Source organism: Anser brachyrhynchus, assembly GCF_964034855.1.
Source record: "Anser brachyrhynchus genome assembly, chromosome: 1".
NCBI lineage: Eukaryota > Metazoa > Chordata > Aves > Anseriformes > Anatidae > Anser > Anser brachyrhynchus.
The window spans coordinates 201,066,985-201,090,377 of NC_137694.1; the positions used below are offsets into that span (position 1 = coordinate 201,066,985).

General features: G+C 37.6%; 1 protein-coding gene across 4 annotated transcripts in view; it reads left to right on the forward strand.

The window, feature by feature from the left end:
- The window catches only part of SLC36A4 (solute carrier family 36 member 4), an 86,569-nt gene that overhangs the window by 42,085 nt on the left and 21,091 nt on the right, over positions 1-23,393 (forward strand). For all 4 annotated transcript variants that reach the window (XM_080599773.1, XM_080599774.1, XM_080599775.1 and 1 more), the window contains one exon: positions 3,882-4,051. In XM_080599773.1, the coding sequence (XP_080455899.1) occupies positions 3,882-4,051 (170 nt within the window). The remainder of the gene's footprint in view (positions 1-3,881; positions 4,052-23,393) is intronic.

A 23,393-nucleotide genomic window follows, 5' to 3' on the forward strand; every position in this document is an offset into this window, starting at 1 on the left:
TTGCATTTTGTTGAGCTCATGCAAACAGGATGAGGTTTATTAGCTGCTGTCTAAGTTCAAATATGAATTTTCAACGAGCTGTTGGCTACGGTGCAGATGTGATGATAAGATGACATTTATCCTGATGCCTTTGTAGACCTAATGCAAAGAAAGAGATAATGAAAGAGATGGAAACTGGTGCTCTGTAAGGTGGGGAATTGGCATTATAAGTTAATAACCTCAGAGCAGTTGCTCAGAGCACATATGTAGAGATAACAAATAGTCTGTTTTCCTCTCGCCCTGGATGGTACCCCAGAGCACCACCCAGAAATAGGAGAAGCAGCTCAGTGGTACACCCGTGGATTATGATGCACGATGCCATCTATAGCTTTGCGGTACTGAGGGTCTACTTGAAACAGTATCGCTGAGCAAATACGTGCAATTAGCTGTGCTATCAAAACAAATTTCCAGTCATCCATAGGTCAGTATTTTGTTATTTGGTCCTCACATAAAAAGCCAGTAAATGGCGGGATTGGACTAAAGAGATGCAAGGAGCAGACAAGTTTTCACAAGAAAGTAATTGTACAAAAGAGCCTGGGATGTAGCTAAGCAATGAAATTTGGCTTATGTGTTTAACATTCCAGCTGGGCAATCCCTGTTCTACAAATAAGTCTTTCCTGATAAATAAAAATAAAATTCTGCTGCTGTTTTGTTTTTTTTTTTTCATAAAAGAATTGATCAGAAGGCATATACAGACCCTAGACCAGTTAAGTCCTTAAGTTTAACTTAAACAGAGGACTGCTCCTACTGCAAAAATAATAAAGTCAGAGCCTTGGGATAAGAGACTTGCTCCAGTTCTAATTTAGAAAGTGTTTTGGAGAACAAACTGTTGGTCAGCATAATGTCTTAATTAGAATATGTTGAAAATTGGCTTTATGAAAATAGAGTGGTTTTCAGCTCTTTTTTTTTTTTCCTTAACAACAACAACTTTATAAAAACATTCTATTTTACTACATCAAATATTTTTTCTTTCTTGCATCCAGTTATTTATCTGGTTTGGAATACATTTGTAATGGTGTTGCATATCCTTAGAATTATGCAGAAGAACTAGTTTCCAATTTTCACATTAAGAGGTTCAACAAAATCTAAAATGTAGACTTAGGAGAGGCAGACCTTTTTTTAACTTCTTCTAGCACATATAAATGATTTAAAGTTTTTAAGGGAGCTATCTTTTCCTGATTGGAATATAGTAGCAAATTATCAGTGAAGTTAATTTAATAATATGAACAAATATTTCCTAATTTGAACAATCTGAATCCTTGTAGAGCTAAAAAATTTGTGTCTTGGAGACACTTGCTTTGAACTACGGTGCTTTAAAGCTTTGAATCCTGTTTTTGAATTTCTATTATTATTATTATTGTTGTAAAGTTTTGGGGTGATGTGAAACCTGAGGATTAAAGGCTAATTGGGGTTAGCTGATAAGTTTTTTTTTATTGTTAACTGGCTAATATGCATCCAAGCTTATGGAATCTGGACAGTGAGGCAGGGCTGATAGAAATGGGCCACTCTGTTTGGTCCTCTGAATTACTGCGCTGCTGAGCAACCAAAAAGAAGTGAATTACAAAAGCAGTGGCTCCTAAATTATCTATATTGCTTTACATGGGGACTTAATGGTGCAGTAGTTTTTTCAATCCCATTAAATATGCCTTTAGGACTTTATGGAGCTCTGTGCAGTGATGGTCAAATTTTTGATACAAATAGTTCAGGACCTGTTAGCCAAAATACAGTGTATTTTTCTTCTTTCCTCATATATACACTTTTAATTACTTCTGTATTTGTTCAGCTAATTAATTCTTTTTTTCTTGTAAGCAGTCTTTTGGTATTGTCAAAAATCAAAAGAAAACCCGAACTCTCCTGTAGATGTGAGGGGAGAAGCACAGAAATTTGGGCCATCAGGGCTATTAAAGCTCAGCTGCATTCCTTGCTCAAAACCATGCCAGTGTACCAAAACCATTACTGTGTTTAGCACATCCGTCAAAATGCTGAATGATGGAGACTGTAACCTCGCAGGTAGTCATCTGTGACAGCATTTCACTGTTCTCTTCTCTTTGAAGGCCATTTCCAATACTGAACTAAGCCTCACTTGCAGCTGTTTAATCCTGCTATTATTTCTTTTGTTTGGACATGGAGGACAGCGTGCCAACCTTGTACAGCAATCTTTTAAGTATCCGAAGATCTTTGTTATAACTTCCCTCGGTGTTATCTTTTCTAGACTACACAGTCCTCATCTACAAACTTTCCCAATAGGTCATGTTCTCTAAACCTCTAATTAGTCACATTATTGTTCTCAAATAACCTACATATTTTTTAAGTGCGGTTTTATCAAACCAGGGCTTACTTAGTGCTGAACACGTGTGTTTTGGGTATTCTTCCTTACAAACATGAGATATTGTGAATAAGGTAAATATAACAGCAGTGCTGTTTGTTACCCACCCACTATTTCTGAAGGTTTCATTTCAATTTAAGTGTAAAGACTTATACGTCTCCTTATGGAATCATAACCTATTTTTTTTCCAAATATTTTTTCCAGTTTTTGAAGGTCATTCTGAATTTGAAGCCCATCTGTTCATATGCTTGCTGGCAGCTGTGTATGGTTACTACCCAGAGCTGTGTGATACATATTCTTTATCAGGGCTTTCCTTAATAAAAGCATTGATTTGTAAGAACTGCAATGCAGATTTGGGAGGAAGAACATTGCAGTTTTCCACTTCTGATGCTGAACCTCATATTATAGCTTAGAACAAGCTCTAATTGCATCAAGGAGATGTAATTACCTTGCTTAGGGCTCACTGTATATGTATAAGCTGTTGTTTGCCATTCCCAGTCAAGTTTATTTTATTAATGCTTGCAAGGCTCCTGATTAGTTATTAGGTTTACAGACAGGTTAGAATACAAGAATAGAAATGTCAAGGTCATAAGCTACCTCAGAAGGTTTTTATTTAAAAAAAATAAATTAAAACATTTACTTTGATCAAACTAATTTTCTTTTCCGTAGTAACATATACTGTCAATCCACTACTGGCATACGTTTGGCACAGCTTGGAACAGTAGAACTTGGTACCCCTTTGTGTTGCTATAAACCCTATGAAATCCTGTGACAGATGATACTCTGATACAAAACAGAGTTTTTTTCCTACATTATTGACTCTCAATATCAGGGCCATTACTTACACTTCCACCAGCTCATAATATATGACACAATACTAAGCCAAACTTCCTCAGTGTTATTTCTCTTTTCTGACATGGCACGATAATTTAATAGTGTTCTGTATCTAGTGAGTCTGAAGAGGAGGTTGTAGACAGCAAGAAAATTTCATTTACGGATATTTTCCAGCCTTAGGAGGTATTTTTTCAAATCTTAATAAATAACATTTCCTGAGATGTCCTCTCCCCAGCGTGAAAATTCTTTTTAGGAACACTCTGTCTACAACTTCCAGTTATTGTACTTGTCGTGTATTTTTTTGATATACACTTTTAGAAAAAAACCACTGTCATTAACCAAGAATAGCCCTGGGGAGGTAAATTATAGCCACTTTACCAGTGCATTTAGTTGACAACTTAACAACTGTGGAGATTTTTTTGGTAAAACTTACAATGAAGAGAAAAAAATACATTGAAGAGAAAATGCATATATTTTGTTAGGCCTTAAAGCTTGTTAAATATGGTGAACTTAGATATGAGATAAGGAATCTGGATGTAATTAAAAGTATGAGGGTTTACTTACTTAACTATTAATGAATTCTCAAATTCATACGTTAGAAAATTACTTAAAAGGAAAAAAAAGAGATATTTTTAATGAAGAATTTGCAACTTACCTGAATGTGCGTAAATGTTTTGAACAGGTTGTATCAGTCTGTAAAAATTCTGTATTCCTTTGGGATTTTTGTGACCTATTCGATCCAGTACTACGTTCCTGCAGAGATCCTCATTCCAGCTGTTACCTCCAAAGTGGAGCAGAAGTGGAAGTTACCCTGTGAACTTGTGGTGAGAACGCTATTAGTCTGCTCGACCTGTAAGTATGTACAGAATACCCATAAAAAGCTTGCTCTTGTGTGTTGCTGAGGCCTGCTTATTTTGTTACATATTTGCTGGAGGCTAGCAAATCTGATTTTTTTTTTTCAACGATTCAGTATGTTTTGATTTTCATGAACATGTGAATCTAATGGTGTATTATATTTTAAGTGCACCTTTCTTAGTAGGTGTGACCAACAATTTGACAACCAAGTATCTTCCAACAACAACACTCTGCCAATAATAAGCTGCCAATGTGAAAATATTTTTTTTAGAATAACTTTTCAAAGAAATACACATGGCTATTTCATGTCAACATTTCTCTATGTGATCTGCAGTACGTGCTGCTCACAGAGAAATCCTTTCTCTGCTTTGTCAGCCTCAGGATTAAGCCTACGGTGTGCCACCCTGTGTCCATTAAATATCGCTGGCAAATATAGATGTTTGATCAGAGTTCATGGAGGGCCACTTAACTTTCATAGATAGTGCTCTAAAGTAGTTTTGCATCTCTGCCCTCGGTGTCTGTAATTTTTTTTGCCCCCTACTCTTCCCATCCTTCCTATTGCATCTGTGCTTCTGTCACAAGTACTGGAGACAGCAGTAGTCATCAGCAGTGCTCACTGAATGGTGAGCATGGTCTCATTCATGTCAACCTTCCTGAACTGAGGAGGAAGTTAGTTCTTTCTTACAGCTTCCATCAAAAGTGCTGAATAACATTTGAAGCTTTTCTCAGAAGTGTTATAAAAAATTGTTTCCAGTAAAAGTTCATGACTCCACCATTTTTACTAAAACCAGATGCTTACTTCAAAAAGAACCAAAAGCTCCAGTTAATCAAAAAATGCTAAACCTTGTTTTTTAGAGGAGAAAATGTTGATAGAAAAGGCAAATTCAGGCTTTCATTCTGTTCTCTTGGTGAACACTAAGCAGTGGTTAATGTACTGGGCAGCATCTAATAATTCTGTTGTCTAAGGAACCTGAACGTCCAGTGAGACCTTCTTAAAGTCAAGCCTGTTGAGAGAAGCTGTTTAATGTTGGTGCAATTTAATTACTGCAATAAGCAAAGGGAAATGCCATTGTTCTAATAACGTGTTGCTCTGAAAACACATCTGCTATGTGAAATACATTAAAAAAACGTGAAAACTTTCTTGAACAAGGAGCTGCGGATTTCCTGAAGCAAGATATAGCCTATATCATACTTAGTGTTCATGGTGTGTAGTGGAACTTTTAAAATTTTAAGATTGAGGATAGATGAATAGCTCCTGTAATACTTGAGAGACACCTTGATCAAAATGCTTCAAGCTCCAAAATGTTTTTTAGTGTCTTTCCACCCCAATAAACTCCCTGGTCTTAACTATATCTTGGTGTCCTGTAGCCCTCAACTTCCACTCATTACCTATTGCTCTTTATGTGTCCCTTACAGCTTTCCCTGATAAAGATAGCACAATGTATTTAAAAAGCTAAACCACTTGCAGATCTAAACAGTTGTTTACAGATGTAGGTTTTGAGAGTTTGTAGGTAAAGGATGCTTTCAGAGGTGCAAGCAAAGCGTGTGGTGAATAGGTTTAAAAGTACATGTGTCTATTTGACTTGGGGAAAATTGTGAATGACTCCATGATATTCAGCCCTAGGTTTTTTGTTTGTTTGTTCGTGTTGGTTTTTTTTTTTTTCTTTTCAAGTTTATTATTGAGCTCTGTTATTAATGGGTAATCTGGGAAGGCAAAACCGGGGAACAATCTTAAAGAAAAGGAAGTAAAAAAAAGAAAATGAATTAACTTTAAAATCTGGAAGAGGATTCTGTGAAAGGTGAGAAGAAATAGGAGCAAATAAGCATGGGGTAATCTTATGAGCTAGACTTGGAAATGGAGTGGTTGTCTTTGGGTATAATTAACTACAGTTGGGTAAATTGGGACAGGAAGAATCCAATAAAGCATGGATGGTGGTGGGTCCCTTTCTCCCAGAAGTATGTAGGCATCTATTCTTTTTCTCTTCTTATTTTTATTTTCAGACAGTTGTCCGTTGTGATTTTTTCAGGTACTTGATTGTTTCATTACAAGGAAGCAGCTAATAGTCTTTCTTTTTTGAAGACAAAATAAATACTTTAAAATGATTAAATATAATGTGGGTGCTGTATCTTTATTTCGTTTAAAAAATATGCAAAATTGGACCTAATTTTTGTCAATGAATCTTATCTGCAATGCCATTCTGTAAAATGGACCTGCTACAGTTGTTACTGGGATATCTGAAAGTATTGAATTGTTTACTGCAAGGCACTGAAATGTACGACTGAAAACTTACTTTTACATGTTTTATATTTACCAGCCTGTTGTAGGGTCTGTTGTGTTTATCCTAGCTGGCATTTCATTTTTTACCAAGTGGCTCATACAGATTCTGTGCAGGCTACTGCCTATAATTCTGTTTCCACCAGCAATATTGTGTGTAAGCTCCCATGCGTACACTCCCCTTCTGCTTCCCATCCTTCACTGAATTTCACTTTCATTGAATTCTGGTTTTAAACCAAAACTGATTTAAATAATGCTTCACTTTCACTAAATGCAGAACATGGTTCCTAAAAAGGTTCAGGAAGTGTTTCTGTATTTAAAAAACAAACAAACAAAAAACCCTTTGAAATTGAATTTTAGAAGAGAATTCAGTGATACATCAGTCTCATGTCGGTGACAGAAGCTGTTGTAATGTCTGGACCACTCAGAGGTTATGCACTGATGAAACGGACTCTGCCTGCTTAAAAATATATATGTATATGTATATATATATCTAAACAGAGAAACTTCAGCTGTGTTACTAATAACACACTAGCCTCTTAAGAGCAGATTTGAAAAATCAGTCAGCCTTTCATTATTGTTAATTTTAGGGGGGAGAGGGGGCTGAATTTCTCAAATAAAAATCAATGAGGTCATGGTTTTATTATTGCAGTATATCATAAAATTTGCTAGGGAAAATCATACTCTGAAGGTTTTTTTCTTTGGTCTGGTGAGGTTTGTAAGAAAGGAAGAACTTGACAAATTACTAGAGAGGCAGTGTGCATCCAAAAAATTTCCTTTTGCTTATGGTTTTTCATTATTTAGTTGATCACTTTGTGACACCTACTACTGGAGGAGGATGGTCACAAACGTGCTTTGTGTTTTTAGATTCATTTGTTCTATTTCCTCTGCTCATGCTTCACAAAAGAGACCTTATCTGAAGTGTGCAACATACACTTCAGCCCTGATGTGGCCCATCTGAACCAAACCTTCAAGCTTGGGACAGGGAAGGAATGCACCCAGCTGCTGGGAAGTGCATGGCTGGTTGGATATTGGTCACTCTGGGAGCAGGTCAGTCTTTCCTCCTTGCAAACTGAGCAGCTCCTGATGAACAGTGAGATCACCTTGACTCTCTTTCTAGACGGAATTGGTAATTAAAGCTGTTTAATAAAAGTCTTTTTTTTTTTTTACCATATCAGAAAGGAAGTTATAAATTGATTTAAAAACAATGTTAGCTGTAGCTATCTGAAATTTCAGATCTGTTCTTAGAAGCATGTTTGAGACAGACACTATTATTCAAGATAAAAGCAAATACTAAGGAGTATTTTTGCTGGGAGAGTGTCAAAGGCATACTTTTCCTTTGGTGAAAATACTTTCTTTTGCTTTTTGAAAGATGACACAGTGAGTGCAAGTGACTTGGCAGGCTTTGTTCCCTACTGCTTTTCTCCTTTCTTCCAACTTAGTTTAGTGTGAAAATAGTATCTTTAGAATTGCATGGGTAAAAATGCAAGTCAGATACTCTTGAATTTAAATAATTTAAAGATTTCCACTTCATTTGATATTGAACTCTTCTCTCCATTTCATTTGCAAGAGATGTACATCTCCTCACTTAGATGAGCACCTTGTGCACTGGCAGGCTCTGGAGGGATGAGCTGGACTTCAGGTGAAAGTCCTGAGTGGAGTTGGAAACTAGATTTGGTCGCTGTTGAAAGCAGGTGGGCGCTGGTCGTGTGGATAGGTAGGCAGAAATATGACTGAAAGCTGGGCTAAGCATCACTGCAGTGGGGTGAAGATAGGAATTAAGAACAAATACAGAGGTAGTGGGATGAGAGCCCACACAGGACTGGAAAGCACTGAGAGCAAATATGAGGGCACAGTGTTGTGTGGATTGCCCTCACCTCATGCCTGGAAGGTCATCATGTGCCTAAGGATCTCCAGAAGCTGCCTGCATTGCAGCCCCTGCCTGGAGACTTGCCAGCTGTTGTCCTTTGGTGAGTCAGTTCAGCTCACCCCTGATAGTTCAGGGACACTTCTTGTAAGACATAAGAGGACAGAAAATCTATCTGATCGTGTTCAGATTGTACAACTGCACCCATCTAGTTTCAGGAGGTTCTGTTGCTGTTTCATTTGTATTTTTGCTTGAAGTGTAAATGTTTTTCATTTATTTTTCTCTTTGAAATATTTGCTGCGGTGGAATTTTTATAATGTGAAAGTGTTCCTGGTGATTTTACATCTTTAAAATGCATCACGAAGATAGCTTGGGTCTGTGTTTGCTGTATCTGCTTGGATAAAAGTTGGGCTCCCTGCCCAAATCTTGCCATGGTTTGGCTGAGCTTCTTACTTGATGGGATTGCTGCTACTGGACATTGGGACTGACCATATGAGTGTGAAGTCTTTTCGTTTGTTTCTGAAAAATCTGGACTATCCTGGCTGAATTTTAAAAAGCTCTGTAATTCTTTTTAGTATCTCTACATAGAGCTGTGTAACTTTCGAGAGACCAGTTTGTCTGGAAGAACAAGACAAAAACCTTCTACCCATATGAGTCCTGTGTAGTGAATGGCTTGAAATGAGTTGCTGTTGTATCATGAAAGTATTTTACTCTTCCATTCTTACCTGGTGCTAAAATCATGGTAATTCTGGAAGGGGGCAGTCTGGAGAAGTTTTGTTGAGCCTAACCAGTTCTTTCTCTTGTATTAGTAACTTGAAAATAAGCTGAGCTCACAGATAGGAGACCTTGAGATCATCTGCTTCAACTGCCAAGCATTAGTCAATATTGACGCTAACTAGCATCAAACTTATTAACTTCTTTTGATACCTCTCTGTTGCAATTGTGATTAATAAATTTAGGATAGAGCAAATATACACGTTTTTTGATGAATGTAAAGGTAAATTTGTTGCCTAATGTCTAGCAAAGTCTTAATCCTGTGTTACCTTGGAAGAGTATTAAAGATTAAACTGTGCTTGCTGGAGGTGCTGGAAGAATTGCAAGAAAGTGAAGTATTGAGAAAACAGTTTTCATCTGGGTCATAGTATTACAGAATATCCTGAGTTGGAAGAGACCCACAAAGATCATGGAGTCCAACTCCTGGCTCTACACAGCACCACCCAAAAATCAGACCCTATGTCTCAGAGCGTTGTCCAAATGCTTCTTGAACTCTCTCAGGCTCAGTGCCATGACCACTGCCCTGGGGAGCCTGTCCCAGTGCCCGACAACCCTCTGGATGAAGAACCTTTTCCTAACATTGAGCCTGAACCTCCCTTGTCGTAGCTTCATGCTGGTCCCTTGGTCAATGGTGGCAGCAAATCCATGAAGTGAAGGAATAAAATAGAGAAGAAAATTTAAGCAGTACTTAGTTTTTAAAGAATAAGTTGCTCTTGATTTATTTATTTCTAGACAGTAGTAAAATATTTTTTTTTGTGAATTGATAAAAGCTGCTGAAGAGCATCAGCAAATAGAATGGATAAAGCTGGAGTTGAGAGGGAATATCTTTCATCCATATAAGAAATAAAGATATATATTTGTATGTATGGCTTAATTTAAGGCTATATTCCAGAAGCCATGGTGCACCTATAAAAATGACAATGAAGAAATACTGCTTGTGAATATGGATGTGGAGATATTGGTGGAATTGTCAGCTGTTTTGATTGTTAGCTTGAAATGAAACAAATTTGAATGGCTGATCCAGCTGAGCATAAACTGAGCTGTTAGAGAGCTTTGTCCATTAAAAAATTAGCCTGAGCTTGCTGTGTAATTTTACTAAGAATATAAATTAATTATTCAGTTGAATTTATCAGTTGTGCTTGTCTAAATATTTCCCAATTTTAACTCTACTTGGTTTTAAAAAAGAGCAGTTCTCAGTGCAAAACAGCTAGGCAAAAGATAACATGATGTTCAGCAGATCTGTTACACCATTTAATGGCATGGTGCCAATAAAATATTTAGAGTAGCTGAAGCATAAGTAAAATGGAAGAATTTTAAGATCTATATATACATATTAATGTAAAATACTTTAGTTACTTAAGCTACAGTAACACTTAGTGTGAAGTGCAGGTTGAAAATCCGTGATGTCATCTACATCATAAAACTAAGTGATGGTCCGTGCTCTAAAGGTTTTAGGTGATACATGGCATAAGGTGCAAGGTGTGACATGAGTTGAGTCATCTTTTTTAACATAAAATAATAAAATGGTCTGGCTTGCAAGGGACCCTTAAAGATCATCTTGTTCCAGCCCCGCTGCCACGGGCAAGGACATCGTTTACTATCTCAGGTTGCCCAAAGCCCCATCCAACCTGGCCTTGAACACCTCCAGGGATGGGGCATCCACAGCTTCTCTGGGCAGCCTGTGCCAGGGCCTCACATCTGTTCTGTAGACCTCTGCACCTGAAATGGTCATCCTAGCTAGACTCCTTATAAGCAAGGAAGAACACAATTCATTTGATCTATTTTAGATATTTCCTTTTGGATGAGTTGAATTGGGCCAAAGAAGTGATTCTTTCTTTCTTTGGTCTGTTGAAAGGTGAGAAATGTATCCAGCATTCGTTGTGATGAATCTTTCTCAGGAAGACGAAGAAACAACGCTGAATATCGTGCTCAGTTACTGGCAGTTCAATCCTGTCTTCCTTATCTAGCAATAATTTTAAAAAGCATCGAGCCTACTTTTGTCTTTTGTTCCACTTCATATTTCCCATCTGTGTGTTTACAAATAAAATGAAATGGTGATATGTCCTAATAACAAATATATATATATATATATATATATATATATATATATATATATATAAAGTTCTTTAGCAGGAACTGCCGATCAAAACTCAACTTTTTTAACATATTCATTACTTTGTTATTTTGGCCCATTGGTTTATATGCATAGTATGATTCAGAAGGGAATTTAATTTATGAGGTGCCTTCTTTAACAGGAGCCAGTGATTTTCTGTCACGTTCATTGAGTGGAGTGGCTATTTCTCCATGTATTCCTTGCCCGTTTCACATCTGTCCAGCAGGACTTGAAATCTCTGTAAGATACAAGAATTCCACAGGGTGAAATCAGGGAAAAGGCAGGTGGAAAAGCACCCCTTTCCTAGCACTTAGTTCAGAGGCAACAGGTAATGGTGCTTGACATTGTCAAAAATTTCCCCATTATTTTCAGGAAAGTGACATATGTTTTTCTTCCCCCATTTTGATATGCAACAACACACAGTTGAAAAGGTGTATTGTGTTAATCGGAATACCAAAAGTGATAGGATATCATGATATGCTTACTTTGTTGATCTGAATGCAGTATTACTGAATATTTATCTGCACTTTTTCACTTGCTAGGGTCCCACAGTGTGGAGATAGTGATAACAAGCCACATTCATGTACAGTTTAAGAGCTGTATCACAAGTGATATCCCATTTACTTTTTAATCCTTCTGTTTTCAAAATGATGTTCAAGGATTCATCTGTTTGATGTTCTTTCCTGTTGCTGTGCATCAAAAAAAATAAATCTAAATAATCCCTAATGTAGGAGTATAGAGCTGCAGAGTTTGGGAGACGCTTGAACATGGAAGAATGGTAATGAATAATTTGGAGTCATTGCTTTATCATTATTGTTAATCGCTTATTGGCTTTGAGGCAGTATGTACGTCTGCAATGACATGTAGCAGACTTGAAGGGTTGTGAACTTGCTTGCTCACGGAGCTGAACTTGTGAATCAGTAGGAAAGCTAACACCCATGAGGCTGCTGATTGACAAGTTATTTCCTTAACTGCAAGTGCACTGTATGGATTCCTCCCCGCTTATACCTATAGTTGGCATATCCATTGGCAGTGTTGTTGCTTTGCTGGCGTAATTGCTCATGGGATCATGCTGTGAAATAGCTCAGGGAACTGAGCTGGCCTACAAGCGTCCTCATTTTTTTTCCCCTCTCTCTGCATTTTTTTTTCTCTTTAATCTGGAACTTTTCCTACACCTGATGTGCATTGTGGCACTCAGACCTTTATGCAGGTACAATCAGAGGAGTGGTATTCTACAGCGTGGGAGATGGAGGGAAGAGGAGTATTGTTATGGTATGATTTTATGATACGAGTCAAATTAACAGCTTACTACTTACAAACACAGGATATCTTACTCTTTTCTCCATCCTACTGTGGCATGAAGTGCTTCCATCTTCTTCCTTGTGCTGGCTTTGGCATTTCATCAGAAAAGAGCAGATTGGATTCAGTGATCAGCACAAAACCACACATTTTGTATTTAAATATTTTGCATATTTTGTGTTTCAGCAAATGACGGAGTGTATTGTGTTTTGACTTGCAGTAATTACTGATCATAGCTATTCTGCAACACATCAAAATATAAATTCTGTGTCTGTTCTGCAAAGTTAAATTACTTTTTCATGTTATGTAGGCTTTTCTGGTAAGGTTCTCGAGGCTGTATTTCTTACTGAAGTGAAAAATACGTTGACTCACGTTACTGTTTTGTAAACTGGTAACTCATTAGCAAGTCATTTCTCTGGAAGAATAAAGTGTGCATAACCAATGATTAACCCATAATTATACAACATTAGGCAGTCCATTCTTAATTGTATGCGTGAAAATTGCAAACAGGCTCCTTTTGAAGTTTAATATATTCCACAGTATTTCAGTTGAACATTCTACCTACTGATACCCCGTGTTATCAGAGGGCAGTTTTGATGAAATGTCTAAGAACAGACCACCTGCAGATTGGGTGCCTGAAGCACTAGAGGGTTCCAAAAGATGCTTTTCTGTAAATTCCTGACTGGAGCTGTTGATTAGTATTAACAGTTTATGGGCTGCCCAGGGAGGTGGTTGAGTCGCCATCCCTGGAGGTCTTTAAAAGACATTTAGATGTAGCCCTTAGTGATATGGTTTAGTGGAGGACTTGTTAGTGTTAGGGCAGAGGTTGGACTAGATGATCTTGGAGGTCTCTTCCAACCTAGACGATTCTGTGATTCTGTGAGTTTGCCTCATCTGGCCTTCATGCTGTTTGGTAGATATACTGAGTGCTTCAATTCTGCATTGAGGTTCAGGTACCTTAAATTTTGTACCATTTTGGCTGATTTTGAGGGTAATATTTCACAGAGACTCTAGTAAAGCAGCTTAAATGAAAGCCACGTCAGAAGGCGGGCGGTGCTCTATGTAATCACAGAATCAGAGAATCACAGAATTGTAGGGGTTGGAAGGGACCTCCAGAGATCATCGGGTCCAACCCCGCTGCCAAAGCAGGTTCCCTAGAGCAGGCTGCCCAGGTAGGCGTCCAGACGGGCCTTGAATATCTCCACAGAAGGAGACTCCCCAGCCTCTCTGGGCAGCCTGTTCCAGTGCTCTGTCACCCTCACTGTGAAGAAGTTCTTTCTCATGTTGGTGCAGAACTTCCTGGGCTCCATTTTGTGGCCATTGCCCCTTGTCCTGTCCCCACAAACCACTGAAAAGAGGTTGGCCAAATCCTCCTCTCTCCCACACTTAAGATATTTGTAAACATCAGTAAGATCCCCTCTCAGTCTTCTCTTCTTAAGGCTGAACAGACCCAGGTCTCTCAGCCTTTCCTCATAGGGAAGATGCTCCAGGCCCCGTTTCATCTTTGTTGCCCTCCGCTGGACTCTTCCCAGAAGATCCCTGAATGGGATGGGGGCTGGACCGTACGGAGCCTGCAGTTGGCAGTGACATGGTTGGGAGCCTCTGTGTAAAGATTAAGGGACAAGCAAATATAGAGGATATCATTGTGGGAGTCTATTACAGGCCACCCAGACAGGATGATGACACCGACGAATTATTCTTAAAGGAACTAAGAGATACCTCTAGATCAACTGTCCTTGTCCTTATGGGTGACTTCAGCTTGCCAGATGTTAACAGAATAGCACACAGCTGGTACAAACAGGTCCAGGAGATTCCTAAAGTACCTTGAGGATAACTTCTTGGTACAGGTATGAAGGGAGCCAACTAGGACAGGTGCCCTCCTGTTGCTAGCAAACATGGGTGAAGTGGTGACTGGTGACCATCTTGGCCATAGAGACCATGAAGTAGTCAAATTTAAAATCTTTGGTGACAGAAAGAAAACTTTGACCCTGGATATGGTGAGAGCAGACTTCAGGCTGCTTAGGGAACTAGTTAGGAAAGTCCCCTCGGAAAACTACTTTTGAAGGTGTTGGGGTCCATCAGTGCTGGTCACTTTTTAAGTACCACCTCTTAAAAGCCCAGGAACAGGCAATTCCAAAATACTGGAGCTCAAGTGAGTGGGGCAGAAGGCTGGCTTGGCTGAGCAGGGTTCTTCTACTAGAGCTCAGGTGGAAACAAAATGTGTATGGATGTTGGAAGCAAGGCACAGGAGGACTACAGAGATGCTGTTTGCCACTGTAGGGAGAAAGTTGACGTGGCCAAAGCTCAGTTAGAGTTGAAGCTTGCCAGTACCATGGAGGATGACAAAAAGGGCATGTTTAAGTGCGTTAGCAGCAAAAGGAGGACCAGAGGTGACATTGGTCTGTTATTTGATGAAGTTGGTCAGTTTACAAACAGGAACATAAAGCGGAGACGTTTAATGCCTTCTTTGCCTCTGTCTTTTAACAGCGATGATGGGCCCTGGGACCCCTGGAGCCCTGAGCTGGAGAACCGTGACTGTGGGAGCAATAAACTCCCAGCCAGTTCCAAACTTGGGCAGGATTTGCTGCTCCAGCTGGATGCACATGAGTCTATGGTGCCCAATGGAATTCAATTCAGGGTACTCAGAGAGCTGGCTGATGTCATCACGAGACCTCTCAATTATTTTTCAATGGTCTTGGGAAACTGGAGAGGTCCCAGTAGACTGGAAGTTGGCAAATGTTGTTCCAATTTTCCGGAAGGCTGAGAAAGAAGACTGTGGTAGTTACAGGCCTGTCAGTCTCACTTCAATGCCTGGTAAAATTGTGGAGAAGATTATTCTGGGAGTTATGGAAAAACACTTGAAAGATGATTCAGCCATTGGTCACAGCCAATATGGGTTCGCGAGGGGAAGTTCATGTTTAAAAAAATTAATTTACTTCTGTGACAAGGCCACGCACCTAGTTGATTAAGGAAACCAGTTGATATAATCTTTTAGGATTTCAGCCAAACTTTTGATATTGTCTCTCACGGTATCCTTCTGGACAAAATGTCCAACATACATGTCCAAAACATGACACAATGGGTGAACAATTGGCTGATGGGTTGGGCTCAAAGGGTTATGAATTTTAAGAACCTCTTCCATCTGAATCAGTATAGATGTAATGATAATGTTTTTTAGATGTAATGGTATTGTTTTTAAGGAATTTTAAGGAGTAATTCGTTACAGGCGAAGAGGTAAAAGTTCCATATAAAATAAATGTTATTTATTGCGTATAATCCAATACCTGTGTAAAATTAGAGATGAAAAGGTGTGCTGTATGTATTATTTCTCTTGAATTATTTCAGCTGTCTGCTGTCCTTTTCAGTTGCATGTGCACATGTGCATTATTGTACCACTGCAATGCAATTAATAGATGAATTGGTACATTTGTATAAATATTCTCTTTTGCAATTAATAGATGAATTGGTACATTTGTATAAATATTCTCTTTCTGGATAATAAAATCTTTCATTACAATGCTATGCACTGGAAATACAAGAAGTTATGCTATGATTACCATGATTCCATGAAATATTTGTTGGTATTACCCACCTTGAATTTTTGAAATAAAATTGGAGACATTTAATTTCACAATGTCTTAAGAATTTTGTAGGTGTCACTTGGTTTCTTTTGTATGACTGTGGAGTGGCTTTTTTCTAAACACTACACAATTTCTGTGTATCAGCTTACTACTTTCTTTGACATGCTATAAAGAAGAAAATTCAACTTGTTCAGGGATAGAAAAGGAAACATTCTTGGAAGAATTATAGAATCGTAGAATATCCCGAGTTGGAAGGGACCCACAAGGATCATTGAGTCCAACTCCTGGCTCCACACAGCACCACCCAAAAATGAGAATTCAGACCATATGATGGATTTTTTGTTTGGTTTCATGATTTTGTGGAACTTGACAACCAGTTAAGATATTTACAGTAACATGACAATTGTGGGAGGTAAAAGACTGACAGGAGTTGTATATCTAGATCTGTAAATACTTGTGTTTAAGTTTTGAGAGGGTAACCAGCTTTTTTCATGTTAGAATTGGTATCTTAATTTTTCTTATCACACTAACTCTTTTCCATTTAGCTTTTTTTTTTTTCTTGAATTCTGAACTTTGTAATCTTGTAAATGTGAATGATTTGCAGAGGTGATGACTTCCTGCCAGTTGCATTCAACTTAAAGTGTCAGATATTATGTTCCTGCTTATTAGTAGCTTATAAAAATAATGGAGAAGTAGAAGGATGTATTAAATGCCAAGGTTGTTTTGTATTGTAAAGAAGAATTCAGGACAGATAAACTGTTAAGCAATTATTTGCTGTAGAATCACTTGCCTCAATTCTAACGAGCTATTTCTATTTTAGTTTGCTTCACTCTGTGAAACAATTTAATAAAAAATAATCATATTTTTTCAAGGAAAATATGTCAAATAAGATTTAGCTACAGGTATGGACTGATTAGTTTGAGACATAATTTCACGCTATTGAAGACTAGTGGGTGTAAAGTTAGGTTTCCTAAGGAATTAAGTCTATACAGTTGTTCCACCTATGTACCCCTTATAAGCAGCACTTAAAATCATAGATTGATAGATAAAATTAAGGTTAGAAGGGACCATTGAAAGTCACATAGTCCAGCCTTGTGCTCAAAGTTAGTCTAATTTCAAACTTTTCAGCCACTTCTGAAAGAAGGATGCTGGTCTGAATAATGAATGAATTAATGCAAATTTTTCATAAAATTTGTCTTAAGGCTGGAGAACCAGGTACTTCCAGTGCAGGAAAGACAAGTGGAATTTGATACTGTGTGCTATGTTCAGCATTAGCAATTCAGCCTAAATGCTTAATTCTGGACAACCAACAAAAGATGAGGTTTTTCTGCGTGTGGCAGTAGGGACATGTGGAAGAGAAATCAAGGGAGGCAATTTGGGGGAGTAAAGAGGGAATACATGAGAAGGTTTAGGGCAACGCACAGAATCTTCTTTGAGGAAAATAGTGAGACAGCTTGTTTCATGTTGGACTACTTCTGCATATATCTCCTATAAGGAAAACTCAGCTCATAATTTATACGTTAAAGAGGAATTATAGTGTGTTGTTTTTTGGAAGTCTGATGAAAAGTGCTGTAAGCATGCTAAATCATACTATTAGACTGTCAACAACAAAATATTCTATGCTGTTCTCCTATGCAAATGCAATTATTTCCGTAAAATGGACTTAATACCAGCGTCAAGTAAATCAGTGAGAGTTATTGTTGAACAAAGACATCTGAGAAGGGAAGAAGTTACAGAAAGTGACTTATTTGTTCAGAATTTGTCATTTAGGCCTTTTTTTTTAATGTAAGTAGCTCCATTCCAATGGTTTCAAATGGTTAGTAAAGTATATGGAAGATAATTCATTGCTTTAGAGCAGTGTACGCTTGTGTACTACAGACAGTACTACATCCTAGAAAGGTTGTTGGATCTGCATATATGCAATAGATTTGGAACCTATGTGATGTAGTAGCATTAACTATGCATATGGTTGGCAAGCTTTCAGCAGGTGGATTTCACCATATCTTGTTGAATCCGAAGACCCTCTGATGTAAATTGTGCTTCAGAATGGCTCATGCATGCTGGGGGAAGGGAGCGTCGGAGAAATGGGAGGCTGGGGACATTTTTTTTTTCTTCTCTGGGTAAGTCTTAATGATGTGATTAACGTGATGCTTACTTCTGTGATACTATATTCTGAATCAGGGTATTTCAATAGACAGAGATGGTGCCTCATTAACAGAATTATTGCATAGAGGCTGCTTACTGCAGCTGCCATTTCTGAGATCAGGGAAGAGGAGGATCTTCGTGCATCTTTTTGCCCTTTTGACACTTCTGTGAGTGTGGCAGGTCAGGATCACTGGCTAAATCTACAGAGCTACTCATTACCTTTTTGGTTACTCTTCCACCTGTACAATCTGTTGACAGCTGCTTCTAGTAGGAGTGCATCTTGTGCAGCTGGGACTTACTAGGTCTTTTTCTAACAGTTACAGCCTAGGGAGTGTGTGTGTATTTATATATATATATATATATATACAAATATATATATAATGTATATGTAATGCATATATTTATGTGTTATATATAAAAATACATATTAAAATATAATATAGCCATTCACAGAATGAAAGCGATACTCCGCAATATCATAACTAGCACATATATATGTATTATATATTGTATTATATGCATTGTGGTACGTATTCAGATTTTTGTTCTTCCATTGCCAATTTTCAGCCCCTTGTTTTGTATAGATGTGATTTTAGATATGTCACAAAAAGTCTGATTGCCTTCTTGTTAGGAATAAATACTTTTTTTTTTTTTATATCATAATCTCACACTGACAGCTCTTCTTCCTTGGTTCCCAATGATGCTTCTCTTGCAGTAGGTTAGCAGAAATCTTGTCTTCTTGTCATGCTTCTTCCTTTGTAGCCTCTGCTAGATCCATCAGTCTTTGCAGGTTTAAGTTCAGATGCTACATTTTTGTTCTTCCACATATCTCAGCAGTATTTCTGTGAACTACTGCTTTTTCACTCTTCTGGTACTGCTTATGGGCTTTTTCATAGCATCCTCCTTAAGCTTTCAGATCTCTACCTACATTTTTTGCAGCTTGTTGGAAAAGCCACTCAGTCTATTCTGTGTTAATCTACTGCTCATACAGTACCTGGAATCCTTTTGTAACTTTCCTGGGTTTAATTTATTTTTTCATCTTTATTCTTATGCCTTTTCTTTTACTTTATGCTTGTCTGTACTTTAATTGTATGACATAATTCATTGCAATATCAGACAGGGAGCCAGAGGATTATTAGTTTGAATGCATGGAATGAGCCATTATTATTATTTTGTGACATGTAGTCAGCTTGACAGAATATATTACAGATCTGAAGTTGAGGTGGCTTGGCTAAGAGAGCTACAGTTACGTGGTTTGTGTTTCCTTTAATTATCCCTATTTGATAGTTGCAGAATATATTTGTTATTGGAATATGGAGGCAAAACGATTGCAAATACTTGCTGCAAGTGCACCACTGAGACTATGGTAACAGTTTAATTTTAAGACATGGTGCTTAGAAATCTAAGCTAGGCTAAAAGAATTTACTGTTCAGTTAAATGTAAAATGGTACGTGCTAACAGTATTTGAGGTCTCATTTAAAATTTTGATCTTCTTTCTAGGTTGTCACCTAGAAGTTGGATATTCTCTGAACATGGCCAGTAGAATTAATGTACTGCTTAGAGACCTGAATGAGTTTTGATTGCATAAGTACATATTCCAGTTTTGATACTCTTAGGAAAAGAAGTGTAATCATTTTGGATATTATCGCTTAAATTCAAGTCCTGTCTGTACAGTGAAGTAATTTTTTAAACAAATCTGAAATAATATTTACTGGGCTAAAATTGGAAGGCAGCTAACTGAGGCTATGGAGAGGTTAAAGTGTTATGAACGAAAACTAAAATAATTCAGTTTCGTGACTCTGTTGAGCTGGATGTCTTAGGTCTAATTCTTACTCAATTTTGTGCTGAATTATCTATGGAGCACTGATAAATAACCTGCCTCCCAGGGGCAGAGCAGCCTGATGTGGTAGTATTGTAGTATTGGAAACTGAATTGCTTGGCAATGTTGAGAGTTGTTCAACAGAGAAAAAATGACCAGTGCCCTTCGTGTTTTGGCTCTTGTGCACATTTCGATGAGTCAATAAGTGTTTTAGAAAGGCCTTTTTCTCTTTATAGCTCTTTTAGTATTATTGATAGAAGGAGCCAACATCCTGTGTAAATCTGGTCTGTTTCAGAGCAGGGAAGAAGGGTTGAAGTGTCAAGCATATCAATCTCAATGATAAAGATAAAAACTCTTACTGTTTTGTTTGTATATTTAAATTTTGTTCTTTGCTTATTTTGCATTTATAGAGCTTCAACTTGTAGTCACTGTATCTGTTTATCTTTTATCTGCTAGACTTAGGGATCCTTTTTTAGTGTTTTTTCCCCACTTGTTAATGCAAGCAGACTACAATTAGTTTATACTTTTGGTGAAGTAAATAGACTGATTGTAGGAAGCATTTTCCCCTCCTTGTTTAAGAGTATCCTTTTCTGTGCAGGCTATAAGAGAATTCTTTCTTAACAGTCACACAATCTCTTTCACATCTGCCAGATCAGAAACAATTTTCAGTACAGTGCAATAACCTCCCTATTTTAATAATGTTCTCCCATGTTTATGGCCACATTATCAATTTGGGTTGTAATTTTGGCTTCATGTTCACTTGTGTAGCTGCCCTGGTTCTCAAGGCAATAAAGTCAAGCCATTCCAGCCCCACTTAGCTCGTTTATGGGTAGTATGTCTAGCACCAAAACCGTACTGCTAACCCATAACTGTGTGTTTGTCAGGAGTATTGAGCTGATGCATGTCTCACATAAATGCAGGTAAGAACTGTGCATCTCTCTCCCCATGTTCTGTCCTGAGAATAAACCATTTTCTTATGTATTCCAGATATATTCTCAAATAATGCCCATTGTAAATATTTCTTAATTAATCAGTGGCATAAATAATTCTTACCGAACATCTATTGGTGACAATTACTTAAGAGTATCAGGTGTAGTTACCTATTTATAGTGTGAAAAAGAATTACTGGTGAGTTTGATGTGTTACTACTTTCCAGAAATTTCATCGTATCTTGATGATAACTCTATGATAATGATAACTCTAATTCACTCTGACTGTTGCCCTGCTGTATTGTTGTGTTTAAGACTCACGTCAAGTCTGTTTTGTCCTGTCAGATGTTCCAAACCGGTTTTATGCTGCCCCCAGGAAAATGTAAATTAGATATAGCTTCTCAGCCCTGACATCTGCTAATATATTTATAAATTAAATTCTTGCATAAAGGCCTACCTTTACAGCTCAATTTTATGAGGTATTAGGGGAGAATAATAAGAATAATACTGTTGTGTTTTAAAAAATAGTATTTTTTATTCCTCTTTTGTTCCTTTTGTTTATGATGCATTTAGTAATACATACTGCAGAATATGGATAAGATAATGTACTGCTTGCTTTCCTGTCTTGCAACTATAGCTGTGCCCTTAGCTTCCAATAAGTGAGTTAGTAAAAGCCATGCCCTGTGCCAGACTTCTGTGGTCTTTCTGGTAAGCAAACCTGGGTGAACATTTTACTTCTATTGCATGTGTAGACTCAGTCATTTCTGATTCTACATAGGTATCCTTATTTAACACAGCTACTTTTAATTTCCTTTCAGACTCCACCATACTCATCACTCTTGGAATTTTGACAGTTTTCCACAGAATTTTTCCCTCTTCTTGGGAACAATGTGGATGGTGCTTTATTAACAAGCTGCAAATCCTAATCTTATCCATTTCACATTCAAATGTAGTCTGGAAACTAAATAATTTCCAAGGTCTTTCTATTTACATTGGTTTTTAAATACATTATGATGTGTATTTGGAATTTAGTATAGGCAAAGTGAATGGTGAGAATTAAAGTGCAAAAACTGAGGACAACCATATCCTGTGGTTGTAAGTGCCCAATTTTAATCACGTAAAATATGATTTTTCAGAATACTTAGCATTGTATAGTGTAATAGAGCTCCTCTTGTAGGTTCAGAGCAGACTCCATTGGTATCAACTGTATCAGAAACCACTCTGAACTTGTGTGATCTCCCCCCCTTCTCTTGAAGTGCTTTTGTAGTTTGTTTGGCATGTAAGTTCTCATGGGCAGTGCCTGTATCATCTTGTGCATGGGTGCAACACTTATTCTCTTATGAATTAAGGCTGAGCTTAAACTCACAAGGGGAGGATCATGTATAAGAGTATACATTGCACCTTGAGTACCAAGTAGAAGCATTATCTGTCCTGTTTGCCTAAGGATAGTATTGTTGTTAAGTTCCATATCCCAGCAAGTACGATGGGCAATACTCAGCACTGTGAATTGATTTGAACTCACTCCATGAATGTTACTAGTTTCGCGGCTTTTAGATGCAAGAACCTGCAATAGCCTGCTGCACCAAGAGCCCCAGAGACCATGATAGGTTTTCTGCAAAAACATATTACATTATGTTTTATTATATGCAGTCCTTTGTTACAAATAACTTGAAGATTGATTATCTTTAGTGAATGTAAAATGCTACCCTGCACTTTGGTAACCAAATCAGTAGCAATGTTGCTTTATTTTGCTATCAAGCACTTTGTTCATATTTAATCACAGCAATTATTTCTATTGTGCTTACCCCCTGTTATTTTGTATTATATAGGATGACAGTTATTTGCACTAAAACAATTGCTCACTATATTTTCTGTGTTTACTCTTATTGTGATTACTGTCATTCCAGCTCTCTCACTGCAAGAGCAAAGCATTCAAAAGTATTCATGTACAGACCATTTAATACTTAAGCTGTACTTTTCCTTGGGATTCAACCATCTACTTAAGAAAAAACAAAACCACACTGTACAAAATATGAAAAAGCAAATGAAAATGAGTTTTCTTATCCCTCTCATACTTGCCAATAAAAATTATAGTAGGACCATGAAAAAAGTTGCCATATTCTTTATTTTTCCTTGGAAGTATTAGACTTTTTTTTTTTTTTTTGCCAAGGAATATCTTTTAAAGTAAGATATATTTGCCAGCATGTGTTAATAAGAAACTTAACATCACAGAGCTGAACCTGGGCTGAAATCTGCTCTTTTCTGTACTGTCTCACTCCAGAACATTCTTCTCAAAATACAGAGACCAGAAATGCACCAGGAATTGTGGGGAAACGAGTTTTACATGGCAGCAAAATGATGCCTTGTGCCTTGTTTCCTGACATTTTCATTGGCCTTTTTGTTGCCAGTATCCCAGTTTTTGTTGCCAGTGTGGTTTCAGAAGCCTGTTGACAATGACTCCAAGATCCCTTCTCATGTTTTAAGGGGTACTTCCAAGTCCTGCACTATGTAAGTGCTACTAAATTATCTACCCCTTG